Raw genomic sequence first — 20,419 nt, 5'->3', positions numbered from 1 at the left:
CTAGATTGCATCTTTGTAGGTGTAGTAAATAGCCTATGATGTGTTGAATGGACACATCTAGGGGATTGAAGTTGTTGTTGGGACAATAGACCACAAAACGTTTCCACTTGGCAGCGTAGCAAGCTCTAGTGGTGGGTCGCCTGGCTTCTCTAATGACGTTCATGCAGTCAGGGGGAAGATTTAGATAACCGAATTCTAGGATTTCAGGAGCCAGATAGCCAGGTTGAGCTGAGCTGGGTCCGGGTGCCTGATCTCTCCATGGTTCTGGGTTAAGAGGCATGGAGAGAGGTGTAGCTTTTGGTGCGGTACTACAGCTAGTTCCAGCAGTGTGGTGTACCACGGTTGTCTGGCCCAAGTTGGAGCTACTAATATGAGAGTGAGGGAGTGCTGTTGTAGGTTGCGCACCACTAATGGAATGAGTGGGAGAGGCGGAAAAGCGTACGCAAATATGCCTGACCAGTTCATCCATATTGCATTGCCTTTGGTCAATGGGTGTGGATATCTGGCGGCGAAGCTTGGGCATTTGGTGTTTGTGGGTGGCGAAGAGGTCTATCTGTGGATGCCCCCACATTTGAAAGTACGGGTGAAGAACTTGTGGATGGAGTTTCCACTCGTGGATCTGTTGTGTTGGTCTGCTCAGCAGATCGGCCATAGTGTTTTGGACTCCTGGGACATGTTGGGCCAGGAGAAAGATTTTTTGGCGTATGGCCCATCTCCATATGCTCTGTGCTAGGTCAGAGAGCTGCGGAGAGCGTGTGCCGCCTTGTTTCTGTATACAGTACATGGCTGTCATGTTGTCGGTGCGGACTAAGACGGCCTTGCCTGAGACATGAGTTTGAAAAGCTTATAGTGACAAGAATATGGCTAGTAACTCCAGATGGTTGATGTGGAGTAACGTTTGTTGAGGTGTCCACCTGCCCTGCATGGTGTGATGTAATAGGTGAGCTCCCCAGCCGGAGAGCGATGCATCTGCTGTCAGCACTATGAGGAACCGGGTCCAGGAACGGTCGCCCTTTGGAAAGGTTTGTGGTGGTCCACCACTGCAGAGAGTGATGGGCCCGACCGTCTACCAACACCAGATCTGTCAATTGACCCTGGGCCTGGTTCCATTGGCGCGCTAAGCACTCTTGGAGAGGACGCATTTGGAGTCTTGCGTGGGGTACTATGAATATGCAAGAGGCCATCATTCCCATTAGTTCCATGAACACTCGAGCTGGAAGAGAGTGTTCTGGCTGGAATTTGGCATGGAGAGCCTGAATGCTTGCTATCCTGGCCGGACTGGGGTAGGCTAGCGCTTTTGCGGTGTCTATGGTGGCACCGAGGTATAGCTTTACGTGGGATGGTTGAGGAGGGGACTTCATGTGATTTATTGTGAATGCCAGGTCGTGAAGTAATTGGATAGTGGCTTGGGTGTGTTGTACACATTGGTTGTATGAGCTGGCTTTTATGAGCCAGTCATCTAGGTATGGGAAGACATGAATGTGTTGCAGTCGCAGGTGTGCTGCCACTACCGCTAGGCACTTGGTAAACACCCTTGGTGCAGTGGTGACTCCGAAGGGGAGCACTTTGAATTGATAGTGTTGGCCGTCCACCACAAATCTGAGAAACTTCCTGTGAGCGTTGTGAACTGGAATGTGGAAGTAGGCGTCTTTGAGGTCTAAAGTGGCCAGGAAGTCGTTTTGGGAGAGAAGTGGAAGTACCTACTGGAGTGTGACCATGTGGAAGTGGTCTGAGTGTATATATGGATTTAGGGGTCTGAGGTCAAAGATGGGCCTTAGAGTGTCGTCCCTTTTTGGTATGAGAAAATATAGGGAGTAAACTCCCATATTTTGTTGCTTGGTAGGCACTGGTTCTATCGCACCCTTTTGTAGGAGGGAGATTACCTCCTGCTGTAGTAATGTTAAATGTTCCCGTGACATTGGGCGTTGTTTGGGTGGAATGTTTGGGGGGGGGTAGATGTTAGTTCGAGGCAGTATCCTGACCAAATTATTTGGATTACCCATTTGTCTGAGGTGATTGTAGTCCAGACAGGAAGGAAATTTTGGAGTCTGCCCCCGACCGGAGTGGGATGGTCTGGGGGGAGTGGAGGGAAGTCATTGGGTAGGGGTGGAGGCAGAGCGGGAGGTGTTTGTCTTGCCTCTGCTATTGTTGCCCCTGTAGCTGCCTCTTTGGTAACCTCTTGTAAAGGTGGATTGGGTAGGGGCCTTATAGGAAGTGGAAGCGGTGTCAGAGGAGTAGCCTCTGTATGTGCTTCGAAAGGAAGAGCGGCAAAAAGAGCACCTGGGAGGGTGCGATTGTAAGGCTCCCATAGATTTCGCCGTATGTGTCTTTCTTCATTTTTTCCAGGGCCTCATCTACTTTTGGGCCGAACAGATGTTCTTGGTCAAAAGGGTGGTTCAGGATGGAAGCTTGCACCTCTGGTTTGAAACCTGAAATCCTTAACCAGGCATGGCGACGGAGGAGGATGCTGGTGTTAATTGCCCTAGAGGCGGTGTCAGCTGCATCTAGGGCAGAGCGTATGGAGATATTGGTGATGGTTTTGCCCTCCTGAATTAACTCATTGGCTCTATTTTTATACTTGTCAGGGAGGTGTTGCATTATGGCTTCTAGTTCGTCATAATGTGCCCCGTCATATCTTGCCAGAAGCGATTGTGTATTTGCGATGCGCCATATGTTGGCAGCCTGGGATGCAGTGCGCTCGCCCGATGCGTCCAAGAGTTTTGACTATCAGGTGGTGGTGCCTCGTCTGATGCTTGGGAGTTTGCTCGCTTTCGTGCTGTAGACACTACTAGAGAATCTAGTGGTGCTGGCCCTCTGATGTAGGCGGGATCTGTAGGGGCGGCTTTATATTTTTTGTCAATGCGAGGGTTGATGACCCTGGCTCTGACTGGATCTCTAAAGACCTCCGGCGCGAGCTTGATAACTCCTTTGAGCATGGGCAGGATGGAGGTGGCCCTGTGTGTCGTGTCGAAAGTATCAAGGAGGAAGTCCACCTCCACGGGGGTCGGTATGGAGATCCACACCATGGTAGTGTGCAGCCCTCTGGAGTAGGTAGTTGAACCCCAATGAGTCTTCTGGTGGGGATGGTCTTGAAGGGTAGCGATCATCCTGCGGGACGTTAGGAATGTCAGGAATGTTATAGGCGTCCCATGGGTCAGGGGAGCCTGTAGGAGTGGAGTCCCTGTAGGTTGGTCATAGGGCTGGTCTCCGATGTCATCATAGACATCATTGTCATCATCCGGAGAGGGTGTGGGGGAATGATGAGGGGGGGGGAGAAGGTGGAAGGGGAGGTGGAGGAGGGGGCAAAGCTATTCTCAAAGGGGAGGTACCAAAGTCTTCCCTCTTTGGAGGTGGAGCAGGCTTGTCCAGCGGTCTCTTTGATGCTAAGCATCAAATGTCCAGTCTTCGGATCCTTGAACAGTGTTTTTTGCAATGGATCAGGCTTAAAAAGTTCTTCAGAGAGTGGCCTGTCCGTCGGCACCGAAGCCATCAAGGCCGTAGGTTTTTTTTGTTTTAGAGTCTGCACTAGTCTGCTGTTTTAAACTATGCGGCTTTGCTGGTTGGTTACTCGGCTCCAAGATGGATTTCGGCTTCAAGATATGGGTGTCGGTGGCCTTGTATTTTTTGCTCGGTTCCGGGGACGGTGTCGGTACCGAGGAGCTGGTGCTGGTTTTCGGCGCAGAGTGCTTCGGTATGGAGCTTGGTGCCGAGGAGGCCATTTTCTTTTTCGGCGTTGGTGCGGAGGAGTGTTTCTCTGCACCAACGGTGGGCTGGCTCGAGCCAGAGCCGCCGGAAGGCTTAATAGGCTTCTTTACTGGTCCGGAAGGTGCGGTGTGGGAAGCAGTGTTCTTGGTCGTGCCTAGGCTCGGAGGCGAAGGCGTAACCGAAGCCTTTTCAGATGTCACAGAGGGTGGGGGTGGATTTCGGTACTCACGACCCTCCTCCACATCTGAATCGTCGGCTTCGAGGCCCTCGTCGGTGTGTTGTCCTTCTGGGGCGTCAACGCCTTCTCAGAAGAGGTCGTCTGGGATCGCCGTCGACGAGTGTGCCATAGTTCTTCGTGCCCTTCGGTCTTGAATGGTTTTCTTGGACCAGAAGGATTTGCACGCCGGACAGTCTCGAGCCTCGTGTTCAGGGGAGAGGCAGAGGTTGCATACTTCGTGGAGATCGGTGTGGGGAAATTTGGACCCACCGAGGGCACTTCTTGAAGGGAGTCCTTTCCATTAGCCAGGACCGGCGCTTGGGTAGGCCCGAAGGCCATCAACGACTAATCGAAGGTCTGGACCGATGAGAGCCGCGTTGAATGTGGAGATCGCGATCAAAAACAATACCGCGAAAGAAGGGGGAGGATTGCGCGTCGATTGGAGAACTGGAAACTGTTCGGAACCAGGAGCGCGAAGATCACATCAGATGGCGGAAAAAAACAAAATCTGAGGATGAAGCCGAAGCCCATGCGCAATACGATCCAAAGGAGGAGTCACAGACCGCGTGACTTCCAAAGACTTTCCAAGAGAAAAACCACTGCAACATCCGGGCCCAACACCAGATGGCGATCTATGCACAGTGTGTAATCTGCAGCTCATATGCCTCGAACATGAGGTTTAGGATTGGTCAAACGAGGGACACATGGAGGAAGAGTCTAAAGTGTTATTTGGGAGGTCATAGTAGTAAAATAAGCTTTGGTGTGTGCCAATGAGGGAAGAGTCTAGAAAGGGTTATTTGGGAGATCACATAAGTACAATGAGGTTTGGGATGAGTCAGAGTGGAGTTGGAGGATATATTGTGAGATTGAGAGAGGTATAGCATGAGACATACAGCATTGCATTGGAGTCAAAGTTTCCCCCTACAGTAGGAGTACAGAAATATATAGAGACATAACTACATAGAAAGGTATACATGTCTGAGGAAAATAATCAAATGTGTGGAATGGTCACCTTCTGGTGACCATCTGCAAGTATGCCATCATTAGATCTGTTTTGCAACTGACATGTAATGTGCTGGAAACCCAGTGTACAGGGACTTGCATGCATTTTAATAAAGAGGTCTCCCATGTGGTTTGCGGTTGTATATGGCTCAGTAGTAACAATTGTATTGATTGATGTTGCAAATCAAATTATATGGAGTTTTTAAAGAAAGAAGCTTATGTTGGTTCCAAATCCAATAAAGTTTGCAAAGTGCATAGCTGCTTTCGTCATGCGAGAGCCTTTTGTAATAGATTCAGCCAAAGCTGAATATGCACGCGCACGCCGATGTGGACAGGCAGACTCCATTTTGTTTAAATTCCGGCACAGAGTTCACGCTCAACTTATGATGTGCTGCCCTGTAGTGGACTCATGACAATCTTCAGGGCTGCAGCAGCACCGGACGATCAACAACATTTTCAATGCTGGTCTTCGCCCTGTCTTTCTTCTCGTCTGTCTCCCTGTTCTCGTTATCTGCCTCTTTCTCGTATTCTTTGCCTCACAATCTTTCCATCTACTCTCCCTTTCAACAGATGTCAATGTATCCCTTCTTTCCCTGCCCATTCGTGTTCGGGTCTACTCCCTTCACCCTTTCTCTACTCTTGCTTGCCGTCGCATCTTTCCCTCTCGTTTGGACTCTCTCTTCCGTGGTCTCCTGTCTCTCTCCCCCCCCCCCCTCCCTTTTCAGGATCTCAGCGTTCAAGTCTTTGTCTCCCTCTCTCAATAAATCCATGCCTGTTATAAAAGTTAACAGAGGAACACATGAATAGTTCAGGAAGTTCAGCGGCTAATCTTCACATCTGGCTTCAGCTTAGAACTTTACAGCTGATGCATGGCAGCTTTTAGTGCAACTTAAAACAATTCATCATCTAGTTCAGCTATTTTGCATCTGTTGATAATTTACAGATAGTGGTCATATATTTTTTATAAACCTGGTATTACAAATTCTGTCAATACCCTTTGCAAATGCCATTCATTCCTTTGGAAAATATTTGTCCAAATGGCTACCACACTTCGTTCTACAATCAAGTGAACCCGTGTACCGAGAACCTGAACATTTCGCCTTAAAGTAAACTTCTTAAAAGATTTAGCTAGCAAAGCTGGAAGTAATGGCTAAAGCAGCGATTCACCTGACAGCAACGTTTAAAGTGAAAACAAAGGATCTCCTGGAACTCGGCGACCCTCCAGTTTTGTAAGACAGTAGTAGACACACACTCCACTCCCACACACAGCTCTCACTCTGTCACACCCTCCCCACCTTCCACATATCTCACACCCATAATTTACGCTCCCTTTTTATCTGGAAAATAAAAATAGATTATCACACAACTGATTTTGGCAGCATTTATCAAGAAGTGGGCTTGGGACGCAAGATAGTGACAAAACAAAAAGCTGCATCTGTGGCTTTTAGTATTTCTGTATAAAGAGGCTGACATAACTTTGCTCAATATCTTATTAGACACAATTGAGTATTTTTCTGTGGCTTCTGTACCACTGTCTTGGAGGTTTATACTGAGATTCATGTGCCTGAAACCACTTCCTTCGCCGTGGAGTATCACCCTCCCCTGAAACAAAGGAGGCCATCTTTGGATGAAACAATTTTGTTGTGTATTAGAGGAACCTACCTTGTCTGCTTATTATATTTGTTGCTCTAGGACAGGGATCTCCAACCTTCTCTGTAGCGAGAGCTACTTGTGTTCAATGAAAATCCTCCTGAACTACTTATATTTTTAGAGATGTAGTAGTAACCACATCAGACAAGACTACTGGCCACCATATGCAGGATTACTAGCGGTGATGATCTTCGTGCTTTAGGCATGGTTGCCAGCAGCAACGTAAACAAGTATTGAAAATGCAACAGGTCTCGCCTTTGGTTAAGTTAAAGCCATTTGCTTCGCTTATGGTATTGTATAGCAAAGCAAATGGCTTTAACTTAATAAAAGGCGAGACCTATTGCATTTTTAATGCTGGTTCTTTATTGCATTACCCTGTCCCTTTCCTTAGTATCAGGGTTCCTCCCTCTCTTTATATATGATGAGAGTTTACGACAACAAAAGAGCCTATTTCTACGGTTTATAGACTTTAAAGCAGCATTTGACCAAGTAAACTGAGGTTTACTGTGGCATAAACTGGTGCAATGGGGACTCACAGAAACAATACTAAGCCATACAGCTACTATACACGAATACCTGGATCCAAGTAAAATTTGCCAATGGCAACAAGTTCACTAAGAAGATCTTTACAAATGCTGGTTTAAAACAGGGTGGGTTTTGGCCCCACACCTGTTCAATCTTTTCATGGCCGATCTCCCCCCAAAGCTAGATGAGGTGAATTCACATCCCCCACGCCTAGGCATATTGCCCATCACCCATAAATCTAGCTTATGCAGACAACATAGTGCTACTAAGCCAGACACAAATAGCGCTACAAAGGGCAATGAATGAACTGGCGCAATTTGCCAAATAAAATCTGATGTAAATTAATAGCTCAAAAACTAAAACCATGATTATAAGTCGCCGTGCTCGGAAAAATAACCCATTTAAAATCAGCAATATACAGTTGGAAGTAGTTAGCACCTACAAATATCTGGGCGTGCTTATGGATAACCGATTGACTTTTCAAAACCATAATGAGATCCAAACGAAAAAAGGAAACCGGCTAATATTCGTCTTCTGTTCAATGGCAAGGTACCTGAAGCTCCATCGTTTACTCCGCTGTTAACCGTTATTTAAGTGAAACTTCTCCCCACAGTGGCATATGCAAGTGAAATTCAGCATGGGAAAGATGAGGCTACTCTGCACACCTTACAAACAAAAGCTTATAAAATAGTATTTTCTCTACTCCGTAATTCCTCCCCGGCCCAGGTGAGGATAGAGTTTGGGTTGCAGCAGCCGTATGTGCAGAGACGATACATAACTATTAAAACAGGGTACAAAATTTGGTCCAACCAGAAAATCCAAATCAATATTGCACTGTGGACGGCTCTAGAAAATGATCCTCAGTCTGCCTACACCAAGTACTAACGATCATCTTTAAAACTTACAAATACTACAAGTCTTTGGCAATTGAATCTTCCATTCTCGTCCTTCCAGCTAATGCTAAAGAAAGAGGCCATGAATCACTCACTAACAGACAACAAAACAAGTTGAATTAAGAGATCCCATGCATGGATGGCTCTGCAATCTTATACCAAACTACAACCGGCAATCTATTTAGGTCAGACATATGCTCCGTATCTAAAAACAGTTTAGCATTACGTCTTGACTCAATTCCAACAAATGCCGAACAACCAAGTTGGCAATATAAAGGTTCGAAAGCATGCAGTCTTTAGGGGAGCATTGAAGCAGGATGCAATACATTTAATCTGCGTCTGCCCTAACCTAAAGCCATACCGCCTTTTGTTATTAAAAAAACACTTCAACATAAGTGGCACTTGCACCTGTTGAGCAGCAATATTCAAATGTCTCGATCCAAATGATTCATAGCTCAATTGTAATTTGGTAACTTTTTAACCCTGTATGAAAAATTAGTAAACTCCGGCCCAAAGGGAGTTACAGATTAGTATTTTGCAGGGAACGCACTTTACAAGAGTCCGCTTCCAGTCCAGACGTACGAGTTACTTACCTTCGGTAACAATGCATCTGGTAGAGACGATTCTAGCAGCAGATTCCTTCACGTAGAATAATCCCCAGGCGTGAGACTGGATCTGGAAACTTTTTGCCACAGCATCCCTGCGCGCTGGGGGCGGGGTGACACCACGCGACTACGCCCAGGCGTCAGCCACGTACGTGACATCAGCGAGGTCACATAAGACCCGCCCCGGCATGCCCACGTCAGTTTTTGGAGAACTTTTCCGCACCACAAAGCGGAACCACCAGATAAACTGTGGGAGCATGGAAACAGTGTGCGAAGAGCAGAAAAAAATGGAAAGAAACAGTGACTAACACCACCACCAGGGTAGTGCCAACACCGCAGACCCCAAGGGTAGGGAAAGAAGAAATAGCAGAAACCTGCACAGCCCCCTGCCCGCACACAGACAACCTCCCACCCCTGCGCCCCGAAGGGAAGAACCGGCATAAAAGTCACGGCACACGGAGGAAGCCCACCCCCCTCCTCGTGAGCAAGGAATGGGACCAGTCCCAAGTCAGACAGGGACAACAAACCTCCAAGCCACCCCAACCGAGAGGGTACCACCCACAAGGGACATGGGCAAGACAAGGCCAGATGACCCTTAATCAGAGGATAGCAAGGGAAGGAAGGGATGGGAGGGAGGACAAGGATAGAAAGCAATCCCTCCCCAAACCTGGAGTAGCCAGAGCAGCAAGGCACCGGAACCCCATCCTCCAAAAGGAGGAATGAACCGCCCCCAGAGAGAGCCACCCGTCAAGAACAAGGAAGGCACTCACAGGAGACACAGCCCCCCACAGGGAGGTGTGCACCGAAAACCAACCCAAGGGTCCTCGCAGAATAGGGGAGGAAGGGCGGGCCGTGAAGGAATCTGCAGCTAGAATAGTCTCTACCAGATACATCGTTAACGAAGGTAAGTAAATCGTACATCTGATAGATACTACTAGCCGCAGATTCCTTCACATAGAATAGATACCCTAGCAATACCCCTGGGAAGGAGGGTCTGCGAAAGGACCCCACCAGCGAATGCAGAACAGAGGGCCCCCCCTGGGAAGGAGGGTCTGCGAAAGGACCCCACCAGCGAATGCAGAACAGAGGGCCCCCCCTGGGAAGGAGGGTCTGCGAAAGGACCCCACCAGCGAATGCAGAACAGAGGGCCCCACAGGGGACCAGATCTGTGAACCAGGTAGAACCTCGCCCCCTGCCAGGCCAAGGGAACCCCAACAAGCAGAGCCCCGCCGACCCCAAGGGGACATAGGAGGGAAAGAAGGCTGAAGAGGCTCATACACTCACAGCAGAGGAACCAAGGGCAAGGCCGGAGAGGCCGAAGCACCCCACTCCCCCCACAAGGTAACAGCTTCCGCCGAATGCCAAGACAGGAAGACGGAAGAAGACGGAGCAGCCTAGAGGGCCCAAGGAATCTAAGGAGAAGAAGGCGAGCCCATTCCAGATGGAGTGCAGCCTGCCAGCCAGAACAATGCCGGCAGTCAAGGCCAGAAGCAAGAAGAACATCTCGAGGCCCCAGGAAGGCCAAGTAGAAAACACCTGGCAAGGGAGAACACAGGGACATCCCAGACCGCAGAACAGGAGCAGGGAGATGAGGGGGAGGCCGGGCCACCACCACGAGTGGCCACGCACACAACCACAGGAAGCACAAGCAACCTACGTAAACACCATGGATAACAGGTACACGAAGGCTACCATAACCCCACATAGGGCACGTGAAGTCCCAAAATATGGGAACCCTCTTTGGAAGAACTTCCGCAGCAGAGGAAGAAACAAAAGAACCACGGGGGGGATGGGGGAGCACCCCCGCTACAGGCTTGACAGCAGCCCAAGCAAAGCAGAAAGCCCAATCTCAGGGCCAAGTCTGCGCAACAACTCCTGCAGAACTCACAACAAAAGGGCCATCCAGCAGCCAACAATGCCAAAGTCCCAAGGAAGAAGCAGAAGAAGCAGGAGGAGGAGGCAGCCCTGCCAAGAGCCTCTGGATGGCAGAGTCGGCCGGGGCATGAAACAGACTGCCATCAAATGGGAGATCAATGAGCCTCTCCCGAATATTTTCTGGGAAGACGCCATCCCGAAGCCAAGCATGGCGACGGAGAGCAACTGAGGCAGCCATGGCTCGGCCCAGCGCCTCAAGACGTCCAGAGCGGAGCGGAGAATAAACGCCGCAAGCTCCCGGCCATCCAATACATGGTGCCGCAAATACACCTAAGCAGACGCTGCAAACCCCAGAGACTCAGCAGAGTCCCACAAACAGGAGGAGGCCCTAGCCAGCACACACAAGGTATTAAGGGCCCGCATGGCCGCGCAGGTAGAGGCAAAAATGTTGCATCTCCAAGTGTCCAGCCAGCGGGCCTCCAAGCCCCCGTCAAGGCAGAAAGGAGCAAACCTTCAAAGGGAAGCAAGATTTCCCTCCCACCAGAGCCCTAGTGGAGGACCGCCAACAGATGGTCACCGGAAAGTGAGCCACCGGGTCACCCATGCATAGGATGCCCACAGCCGTGGACACCGCGTGAGCGAAGGCCACACCCGCATCCATAGGGCCCCGCAGTGGAGAAAGCAGCTACTCCGTGGGCGACGGCTGCAAACTAAGGCGGCCGTCCCCGAGGCCAAGCGGGGCGGGCAAGGGCCAGACCTGAAAGTCAGGAGGAGCCGAAGAATGAGGGACCGGCCGCTCTTCCGACGAACACCCCTGCCTCAGGAAGGGCGGGGAGCCGCCCTTCGACGCCGGTGAACAGGACACCACACGGCGACCAGTCTCCGGGGAGGACGATACCAATATGCAGCCTGCCTCCGGAGAAGGAGCGTCCGAAGACTACTCTGCGGTACGCCCCTTGCGGAGCCGTAAAGTCCGCTGCGTGAGGCAGGATACCGGTGCCATCCGGCATCACCGGACAAGGGACCTCCTAGTCATCGCCCACCAGAGATCGGAGCGGTGACCGGAGTAGAGCTGGAGGCAAACTGGCGCCGGACCGACCCCCACCGAGGTACCCACCGGCGTGAGGAAACGGAACGGGAAGCCCTCCGCCGGCTGCAGCCCAGAAGGAGGTGAAGGTTGCCCGGCAACCCCTGTGGTGGCGCCAGGGACGATACAACCCCGACTCGCCCTCCAACGAGGCAGCCGCCTGTGAGGAGGTACGAGAGGGGCCCGGAGAGGGACGAGGGGTCCGCCCTCAACCCGGAGCGGAACGAGAATAGTCCACCGAACCCTGTGGCTCCGCACAGTACAGTTGCTGCTGGCGCCGTAGCGCTGTCACCTCAGCCTTAGACAGGACCAAGGGACCAGGGGCTCGGGGATGCGACCCGAGCCCCGGCGACCTCCCGCGACACCACAGGGACCCCCGCGGGGGTTTGCAGTGAGGCAGAGACGCCGTGGCCTGAAGGAGGTGCCCCAGAGGAGGTGCCCCAGAGGAGCTGCACCCCAACAGCACCACATCCTCCAAGCCTGGATCCGACCCAGTCGGCGCAGGGCCCTGCGCAAGGCGAGGGATCCGCTGACACTCCAGGAGGGGAAGGAGGAGGAGATGCCAGAGAGGCCTGCAAAGCCGCCACGCAAGTCTCCATGTGGACTCTCGATGCCCCAACACAGGGAAACGGTGGATAGGACGACACGCCGGGCCGCATCACCCGCGGAGAGTCCACGCCCCCGGTAGGCCAGATACCAACCCCCGGGGACGAACTGCGACATTTACCCACCAGGGAGCGACGCTCACGTGACATCGGAGTAAGGAGAGGACGACGACCAAAGCTGGACCTGAAGCCGTCCGCCGAAGCAGACCGAGGGGAGGGCGTCGACCTGGAGAGACGCGCCGAGAGAAGATTAATTCGACGCTCCCGCCGCGACTTCGGCTTCAACTTTTGGCATTTGCCGCACAATCTAAGGTGCCGTGATCCTCCCCCAAACACCACATGCAAATGAGGGGAGGGTCCGTCGCCGACATAAGACACCCACAAAACGGGCAAGTTTTAAAGCCCGAAGGCATTCGCACACTGGTCCACCAAAAAGAATGGAAGAAAGAGGGCCTTAAACAGGCCCGCAGCAAGGAACGTGGAAAAGGAAAAAAACTGACGTGGGCGCGCCGGGCGGTCCTATGTGACCTCGCCGACATCACGTACGCAGACGACGCCTGGGCGGAGTCGCGTGGTGTCATCCCGCGCGCAGGGATGCTGTGGGAAAAAGTTTCCGGAGCCAGTGTCACGCCTGGGGAGAATTCTACGTAAAGGAATCTGCGGCTAGTAGTATATCAGATTAATTTTTATGGTTTTACATTAGTATGCCAATAAATCCAGTGAATGGAGACGGTCATTCACAAAACAGACTAAGTTGGCCTGAGTTTTACTGCATTTTGTCATCTTTTGATACGCTTAAATGAACTGTGTAACTAATGCACTTTGAATCAATTGATGTTAAAATGTTTACTATAATTTTATATCATTAGCCAAAGCACATTGTTATGGTTTTAAATTAACTAAAACAATAAAGAATCTTAGATACGTTATAAATGAATGGAGCCATGGTATACTGGTTGCAATATGGAAAGTTCAATCAATTCGCCATGGCCAAATCTATGGGGAAAAAAATGTAATAAATAGTAATGGAGCACTAAAAAATAAAAAAAAAAATAGAAAAAAAAAATGGAGAGGCCTGTGATAGCAAAGCAGGGACCAGAACATTAGCACATTGTACAAAAAGAAATCAGGAGGGCATTAACTGCCATGCTGTAGTGTGGGTAGAAGAAAATATTAGAGAAAATGTAAGTTACTGTGATTTTTTTCATTATTCAAGTTTTAGTGCAACATAAGAAAAAGGTGGCATCCACGTTTCTTTATCAATTTTTGGCACAAACTGACTTGTTTAAACAAAGCTTTTCACGTCCTTACATTGAAAACAATTTGTAGACGTAGTACACTGGGTCCTCTTGACCTACAATGACCTATCATCCCCTGTAGGTGGTAGTTTTCTGGCTCCTGCTGACAGGATCCTCGAGCAAAGCTCTGACTTTAAAGGTTTTTCTCCTCAGTTTTTTTTTTTTTAGAAACCTTTTCAAAGTGTTTTACTTGACGTTCTTTAGGGTGAAGAGTATTTCCTAATATTTTCCATACAGAAAATGTATTAGTTTGCAAAATACCATTTTTTTTTTTTTTAGAAATGCCCAGACTGACAGGAAAATGGGACAAACAGAACAGCAGATCTGTATCCTCAGTTCTAAAACATGTCGCCACTGTAGGACCCTGGATGGAGGAGAGGAGAGGAAAGAAAGGGCCTGCATGGTCAGGTGGCGCACCAATGAAGACCAGATTTCCTGCTCAGAATGACATCTATGGGGTGAAGAGAGGCTTCTCCCTCTACCAGAACCCTTATCTCACCCTCTGACCACTACCACAAGGGGAGGTGCAAAAGGAGAAAATCTGGTAAGAAATGATGCCCCCTTTGGACATCGATAACATCCACGCTGACAAGAGATGTAATGTAGGCTGTTTGCTCACCTTTGCAGGTTGGTTCAACTTTGAGGAAGAGGGAGCCATCGACTTCCAGAGCGAATTTGAAGTTGAGACATGGTTGTACGTCAAGACATGTCCCTCTTTCCAGGAAGACAGCATAAAGTACTCCAGGACCTATTCTCCTTTAAGACCACGTTCTCCAGTCCAGTCATCATCCTGAACTCCGTCGCCTCAGCGACTGGTGGATTCTTCGCCTCCTACGTTAACTCTAGCGGCAATGATAGCACTACTTCCGGGCCAACACAGTCTCTGGACCAGTAGTACCTCCACCTATTCGTGCAACATCTTCGTCATGTCATACCAGACCTTGCTCCAACAAGTCTACATTGAGATCAAGGTGAAGATCACATAGTCACTCAAGATCTCCAAGATGATCACGTACCAGATGAAGACTGGATTCTCCATTTGGATCTAGATCTTCAAGGTCTTATCACATGCCTGTCTTTTGGTGCGAGTTCCCCTACACTTAGACTCCCCACCACAACGGATCTCTCACCTGTCGGCAATTTCAATACTTCCCAGAAAGTTCTTATTAGAGGAGCTATTATATTAAATATTGACTTGCCGACTACCAGTCTCAATGTTGGTCATATTTGAGACGACGCACCAACGGTTCAGCTCTGCCGGTCCCACAGGACAAACAGACACTCTGTTAACTGCTGTTCTGCACCCTCCATGCTAACTGCGCCATTTCCCCATACTTTAGCCTTAAGTAAGTTACTGTGCATAGTAATAGCCTACGGTCTATGCCACACATACTTTTGCTCTCACTGTCTGTGGTCCTTATATACACTAACCCTATTTCCCCAATTTCTGCCCATGATCACATTTTCTATTGTGACAGATAGTGGGGTGTCGAATGTTGCATGCATGCGATAAACATGCTGTGCTGCCTGAAAAGGAAGCAAACTATTACTAGTCCACATGTGATAGTCTGAAACCTTCACGTTCTGTCGACACATACAATTTGGCCATATTCAAGTCTAGATTTCCAGCCATGCCACAGACAGAACTCCCATATTATTGTGATTATATAATTATCATTTTGTAAATGTTTCTACTACTTTTGGATATCAATAAATACTGTGTACTATTATTTTGAATATGTCAAACATTTCTGTAGTGTGCAACGATGCAAAATGGAAACAAAGCATTCAAAGCACAGACCCAGGTGCTGGAAAAACAAGTCTGAGCTGGAGGAGTCAGTATCCTGGTGCATTGTGGATTTTAGGGATGGTCCCATAGATCACCTGGAAACCGAAACTTCTTAGAAAATAAAACAACTTGTAACATTCAAGGCCCAACACTGGGTGGCCGGTGATCTACAGCTACAAGGGTTTCAAACAATAACTTATCCCTTCAATATAATAAACACAAACCACACCATTTACCTTTGAGTTTGGGAACTTGCAGTCACACCATCGTCCATCGATCATGTGGCGCTGTGACATCACTTTCACCTGAGTTTCATATTCTGAAAACCGCACAAACCCAAATCCTTTTGATTGGCCTGTTTTTGCATCGTTTTTCACCTAAAGGGGATTTAGAGCGTAAAACGTTGAGAATAAAGTGTCTTTCTTCACCTTAAGTGGGGGGAGGGGGACTACAGATTTAAAAATGAAGTATACAGAATGTTCTAAATAATTTTTTTTTAAAAACACAAACTAAACAAAAGGCAGTTATAACTCTATAAATAGTCCCAGTATAAACATTTGTTTTTCCTAATGATAGGATTTCCCCAAGCCATTTAGCTATAAATGAGTAGCAACGAGCGAAGAGATCTAAATAGTACATGTGCAATGAAAGAAAGAAAGAGAAAATAACAGGCCCACTAGTCTGACACCAGCTTGTTATACACCAAGTAGAGGCACAAGAGTGGTTCAAACACTTAAGATGTTGCACTACCCCTCACAAAACATTATGGCAGATGTAGTCAAGTCAAAATAAGCTTGATCCGATTTTTAATTTAAAAATCATTAGAGAATGTACAGCATAACAATAAGATCGTACATTAAAAAACATACATCAATACTGAAAAATTAGGACTTGGCGGAAAATATTTTTTTTCCTATTTTTAGACTTGCAGAGTCTTTCTACGCTTGATAACAGCCAATAAAACCATGACATGTTACAAATATAGACAGTAGGAAAGGACTGTAAAAACAAGTAAAAAATGTACTAAACAGCTGGGGTTCCTTCTAAAGGGCAGAGGAGCGTCACCCTGTCTGTAGAAAACCGAACTCCGCCCTTTAGATCATTATTACTATTTTATAATTACAGGCAGTCAGGCATGCGCATGCTGTCAAAGTTTGAGGGCAGGGCCCATGGCAATAGCTGGATGGGGTGATTTTTTGAAGCTGGCTGCTAGTGCGCATGTCGATTTGGCTGGCCGTCTTGCGATGGCCAGCCTGTCAAGCGCTCTTCACACCACACAACGCACAGCGGTGGTAACCTGCCAGGGATTGCAAGCACCCAAACTCAAAAGGAGCCCTGGGTTAGCCTGCTCAAACCACTACTGGGGCTTCTCTCATGCAGAGAGCAGCTCCAGGATTGGTTACATTCACAACGGTCATAAAAAGTGTGGTGGTGAAAAAACAAAGGGGGCCTTACAGGGTCCCTTGTGCCTCGGGGTGCATGCAGGATGGGGGGAGGGGTGGGGGGGGGTGGGGACACCTGTTATGTCCCCCTGTGCGCATGCACCCAAATACCTGCAACACATGGACTGCAGCAGTCCATGCCGTGTGGGTGCTGCTTCCGACGTTCCCATTGCAGTGCCTAATTCATAGGCACTGCCAAAGTACCCCCCGCCATAGAGGAGAAAACTCAAAATATGGCAGGTGGTACAAACACGGGGTTGTCAGTGCGGGAATAGGGCGGTCCTGCACTTGTACCGCCAAACAAATAAGGCCCTAAGCTCCCTTCTACTAATATGTTCAAGGGTTTAAGGCTGATCAAAAAAAAAATTCAGGATGCCCCAGATCACCCATTACATTTTTTATGTATTTCAACCACTGTATTTGAAGGGCAGAAAGGGATTTGAGACAGCCTAGTCGGTTAATTTTACCCACATTACAATGGTTTGAGTAGGCCTATGCTTTTTTTAAAATTTCAAAGATGCTAGTAATTGGTTTCGATAGATACACCCAAAATCAATAGATACTCTTCAAGGAATACTTTCTCTGATGAGCTTCAAAAGCCATGAACACATGTGGGAACAATTCCAGAGTGAGCCATACTAACTGAACCGCACGTGCTGTACTGCATCGCACAAGGGCTATTGCCACATGTTCATGGTGCATCTCACACCTGAGAAACACTAAAAGAATCCTTTTGAGAAGGAGCGAGTCAATTGTCTGATCCATTGGGGCTGCACCTATGCATTACTTCATACATTACAATCTTAGCTACTTGGCTTGTAGCCAACTCTAAAAGGAAGAAAAACTCTGCTCTGACGATTGCCAAGCTTGAGAGCACTCCAATGCAGTAATAGTCTGTCTTTGAGTGGCAAGGACCATGTAACTGTTGTGGAAGATTTCCTCCAGTGGTTGAGCATGTACTTGACTGCTTAAATAACTGAAATGTAATTGAAATTAAGTTATTGAGCTGCATCTACCATAGTGGATTGTGGGAAGATGCAGCAACATGTATAGCACGCGCTGCTGACCTGTGAAACTTAATGTGTAATTTGCACTGACCTGCACCATGACTACTTCACCAAAGGTACTGAAGTAGTCTTTCAGGTCCTGTTCGGATGTTTTCCAAGGAAGGCCCAGAACAATCAAGTCTGATGTTTTCACTGCACGTTTCACTTTAACAGCAGATGATGCATCATTTTCATCCATTTTCCTTTTGTTGTCTGTAATAAACAATTGAACTTGATCATTTGTTCCCACTAAAAACAGCGAATGGTAACAGTAGCAAACACAAGTGCCCTAAACTATGCTAGATTGGTGCTTTCAACCATAAAGAACAAGAGGAAACATACCTTTAGGATAAGTTACTTGATAAACCAGGTTTCCCCAACCATTTTCTGGGGCATGCAGTATTCCTTCCACCAACCGCACACCCCTCATACACTGATTGACTGGATTTCGGTATCGGAGGCCACATGCTCCAGGAAACTGGGCAGCAACAGTAGAGAGCAAGATTGTCCCATCGTCCTCAGAGGGGATCTCCATGGGTTCATCGTTCTCATCTTCTGTGATGCGGATATATTCCATTTCCATTGTTGCCTAAATGAGAAAGTCTGGAATTTACACCACTACATTCAAGACAAAGTTCAAAGATAGTTTTCTCATAGTGCATAATAAAAGTGTAATCACCCACTCACAAGTTAAAGCACAGTTCACTATGCCTTTTTTTATTACTTTTTCTAATACTGTCTTTATCTGTATTTGAAATAACATACAAAAGATAACAAAATAGTCAGCAGGCGCATCTCTCATGTCTCCCGTGTATGCCGAGTAGATAGCGAATACAATAAGTGGGAATATGGAATATATACAACATGACGTTTCGCTATTTCTAGATCTCTCGTACTGTTCTCCCTTCAATTACTTTTTTTAAAGGAGACTACAAACACCCCAACAACTTTGAAGGAGCTTCAAGAAAAGGTAATGGAGATGAATTAGAGAAGGGAAAAAAAACATTAAGATAGCAAGAAAATACTATTACATGCAACTAAAGTTCTCTTAATCTTCATTACAAGGCTCTAAGTGGCGAGCTATCCAGAAAATGAGATGCATTTTCCTAAAAACGATACTCTATAAGCGCGCTCTACAAACTTTGCACATCAAGAAGGCCTAATTACTTGTTGCACGTATTCACCTTTATGTGTTCAGTTCACAAAGTGTTCAGAGTATAATTTATAGTCTTTATTATTGACTATTATTATTTTACAGTGCAATGTCCATGCTATTCCTGATAGCGTGATAATCTCAACATGGATCCATCTTAGTTCACCTCCAGTGGTCAGCCTGAACCCTGACTCAATAACGACAGGCCACATTGCTCAGTTTTTAATGTGCTGTTAGGTTTTGCTTACCAAAAAGACACCAATGTTTGCCTCGAATGGCCCAATAGTGTGGACTTTCTGAAGTATCATTTTCAACAGCGAACTGGTGCTGTTTCAGTACAGAGTACTCCTATCAGATAGCCCTCAATATTTAATTCATTTTAGTAAATAGGATATTAATACAAAAAGTATAGAGCAAAATTATTTTGTATTTTAGGCTTTTACGAACTTTAAAAAAACAGTCATGTTAATTTAAGACAAACCTAATGCAAATCTTGTTCATATTTTTATAATGCATTGGTTATTTAAAAAAATTTATACATCAAAAAATTAAAATATCAGTTTTAAAAATATGCATGTACTTTTATTCAATACATAAAAATAAAGTGGTTTTCTTTATGGTCCAAAGACTTGCTCCCAATGTCAACCTGCGGGTCCAGTGCCACTTGCTGGTGAGCAGGAAACAGTTCTAAGGCTGGTCGATTAGAGGTTTACATGCCTGAGATGAGGTTTGCAAGTCAAAGACAGCCTTCCCATTCCAAATGTCAGCGTGCACCCTACCCATCTCCTTTATTCATTAAAGGGACCCAATCTGTGCATGGTTTGACTGATAGATGTGGACATGGGGTGAACGTATCGCTCAGCCTGTGGATAAAACAGCCATTGTTGAAAATGTAAAAAAAAGCGTTTTCATATACAGAAAGTTCGAACTGTAAATCAATAACAATAATAAATGCAGTGTCTATATATGAAAAAAATGCAATAAAAACCTATGCCTACAGAACCCCTAATGAATGGGAGAACGCACAATTCGAAAAGTACATTATAGAGAAAAGTCAGTGCACTCATTGACAGGTCACATCAGCGAAATTGGATTCTAACTACTTATTTAACCACCAAAACTATGTAAAGGGTAAGACAATAAATAACATATACGGCAGTGTCATATTGGATTAAAACCTCAGAGGGTATATAGATACAAACAAACACAAAGTAACTACATGCTTCCGATGACCATAATGACCAAGGAAGGACAGTTCCTTTAAAAACCAGACAGAAATTAAAAGACATGGCACGATTCACTATGAAAGTAATTCTAAGTTACCCTTGCTTGCTTTTTGTTGATGGCCAGATTGATTGTGAGGTGAATAGAATTTAGAAAATGGAAAAATGCAATAGGTAATACAGCACTACAAAGAATTAAAACATGTTTAATAAGTGGCTTCGGCTGTTCTTGTGCAAGTGCCCTCCTGTACCTCCAGGGGGCGCTTTATGGGCCTCCTGGGCGAGGTGGCATCATTGGCATGGT

The 20,419-nt window shown here is 47.2% G+C and overlaps 1 protein-coding gene across 1 annotated transcript in view; it reads right to left on the bottom strand.

The window, feature by feature from the left end:
* LOC146868357 (TAR DNA-binding protein 43-like) overlaps positions 1-20,419 on the bottom strand; it is a 71,398-nt gene that overhangs the window by 17,689 nt on the left and 33,290 nt on the right. The window contains exons 2-4 of the mRNA XM_085609862.1: positions 18,082-18,328; positions 17,792-17,952; positions 15,488-15,628 (exon numbers count right to left, since the gene is read on the bottom strand). Of these exons, the coding sequence (XP_085465988.1) occupies positions 15,488-15,628; positions 17,792-17,952; positions 18,082-18,322 (543 nt within the window). The 5' untranslated portion in view covers positions 18,323-18,328. The remainder of the gene's footprint in view (positions 1-15,487; positions 15,629-17,791; positions 17,953-18,081; positions 18,329-20,419) is intronic.

Source organism: Triturus cristatus, chromosome 1_2 (genome assembly GCF_964204655.1).
Source record: "Triturus cristatus chromosome 1_2, aTriCri1.1, whole genome shotgun sequence".
Lineage (NCBI taxonomy): Eukaryota > Metazoa > Chordata > Amphibia > Caudata > Salamandridae > Triturus > Triturus cristatus.
Note: the sequence above shows the minus strand (reverse complement) of the source record. Positions and strands in the feature narration are given on the sequence as shown.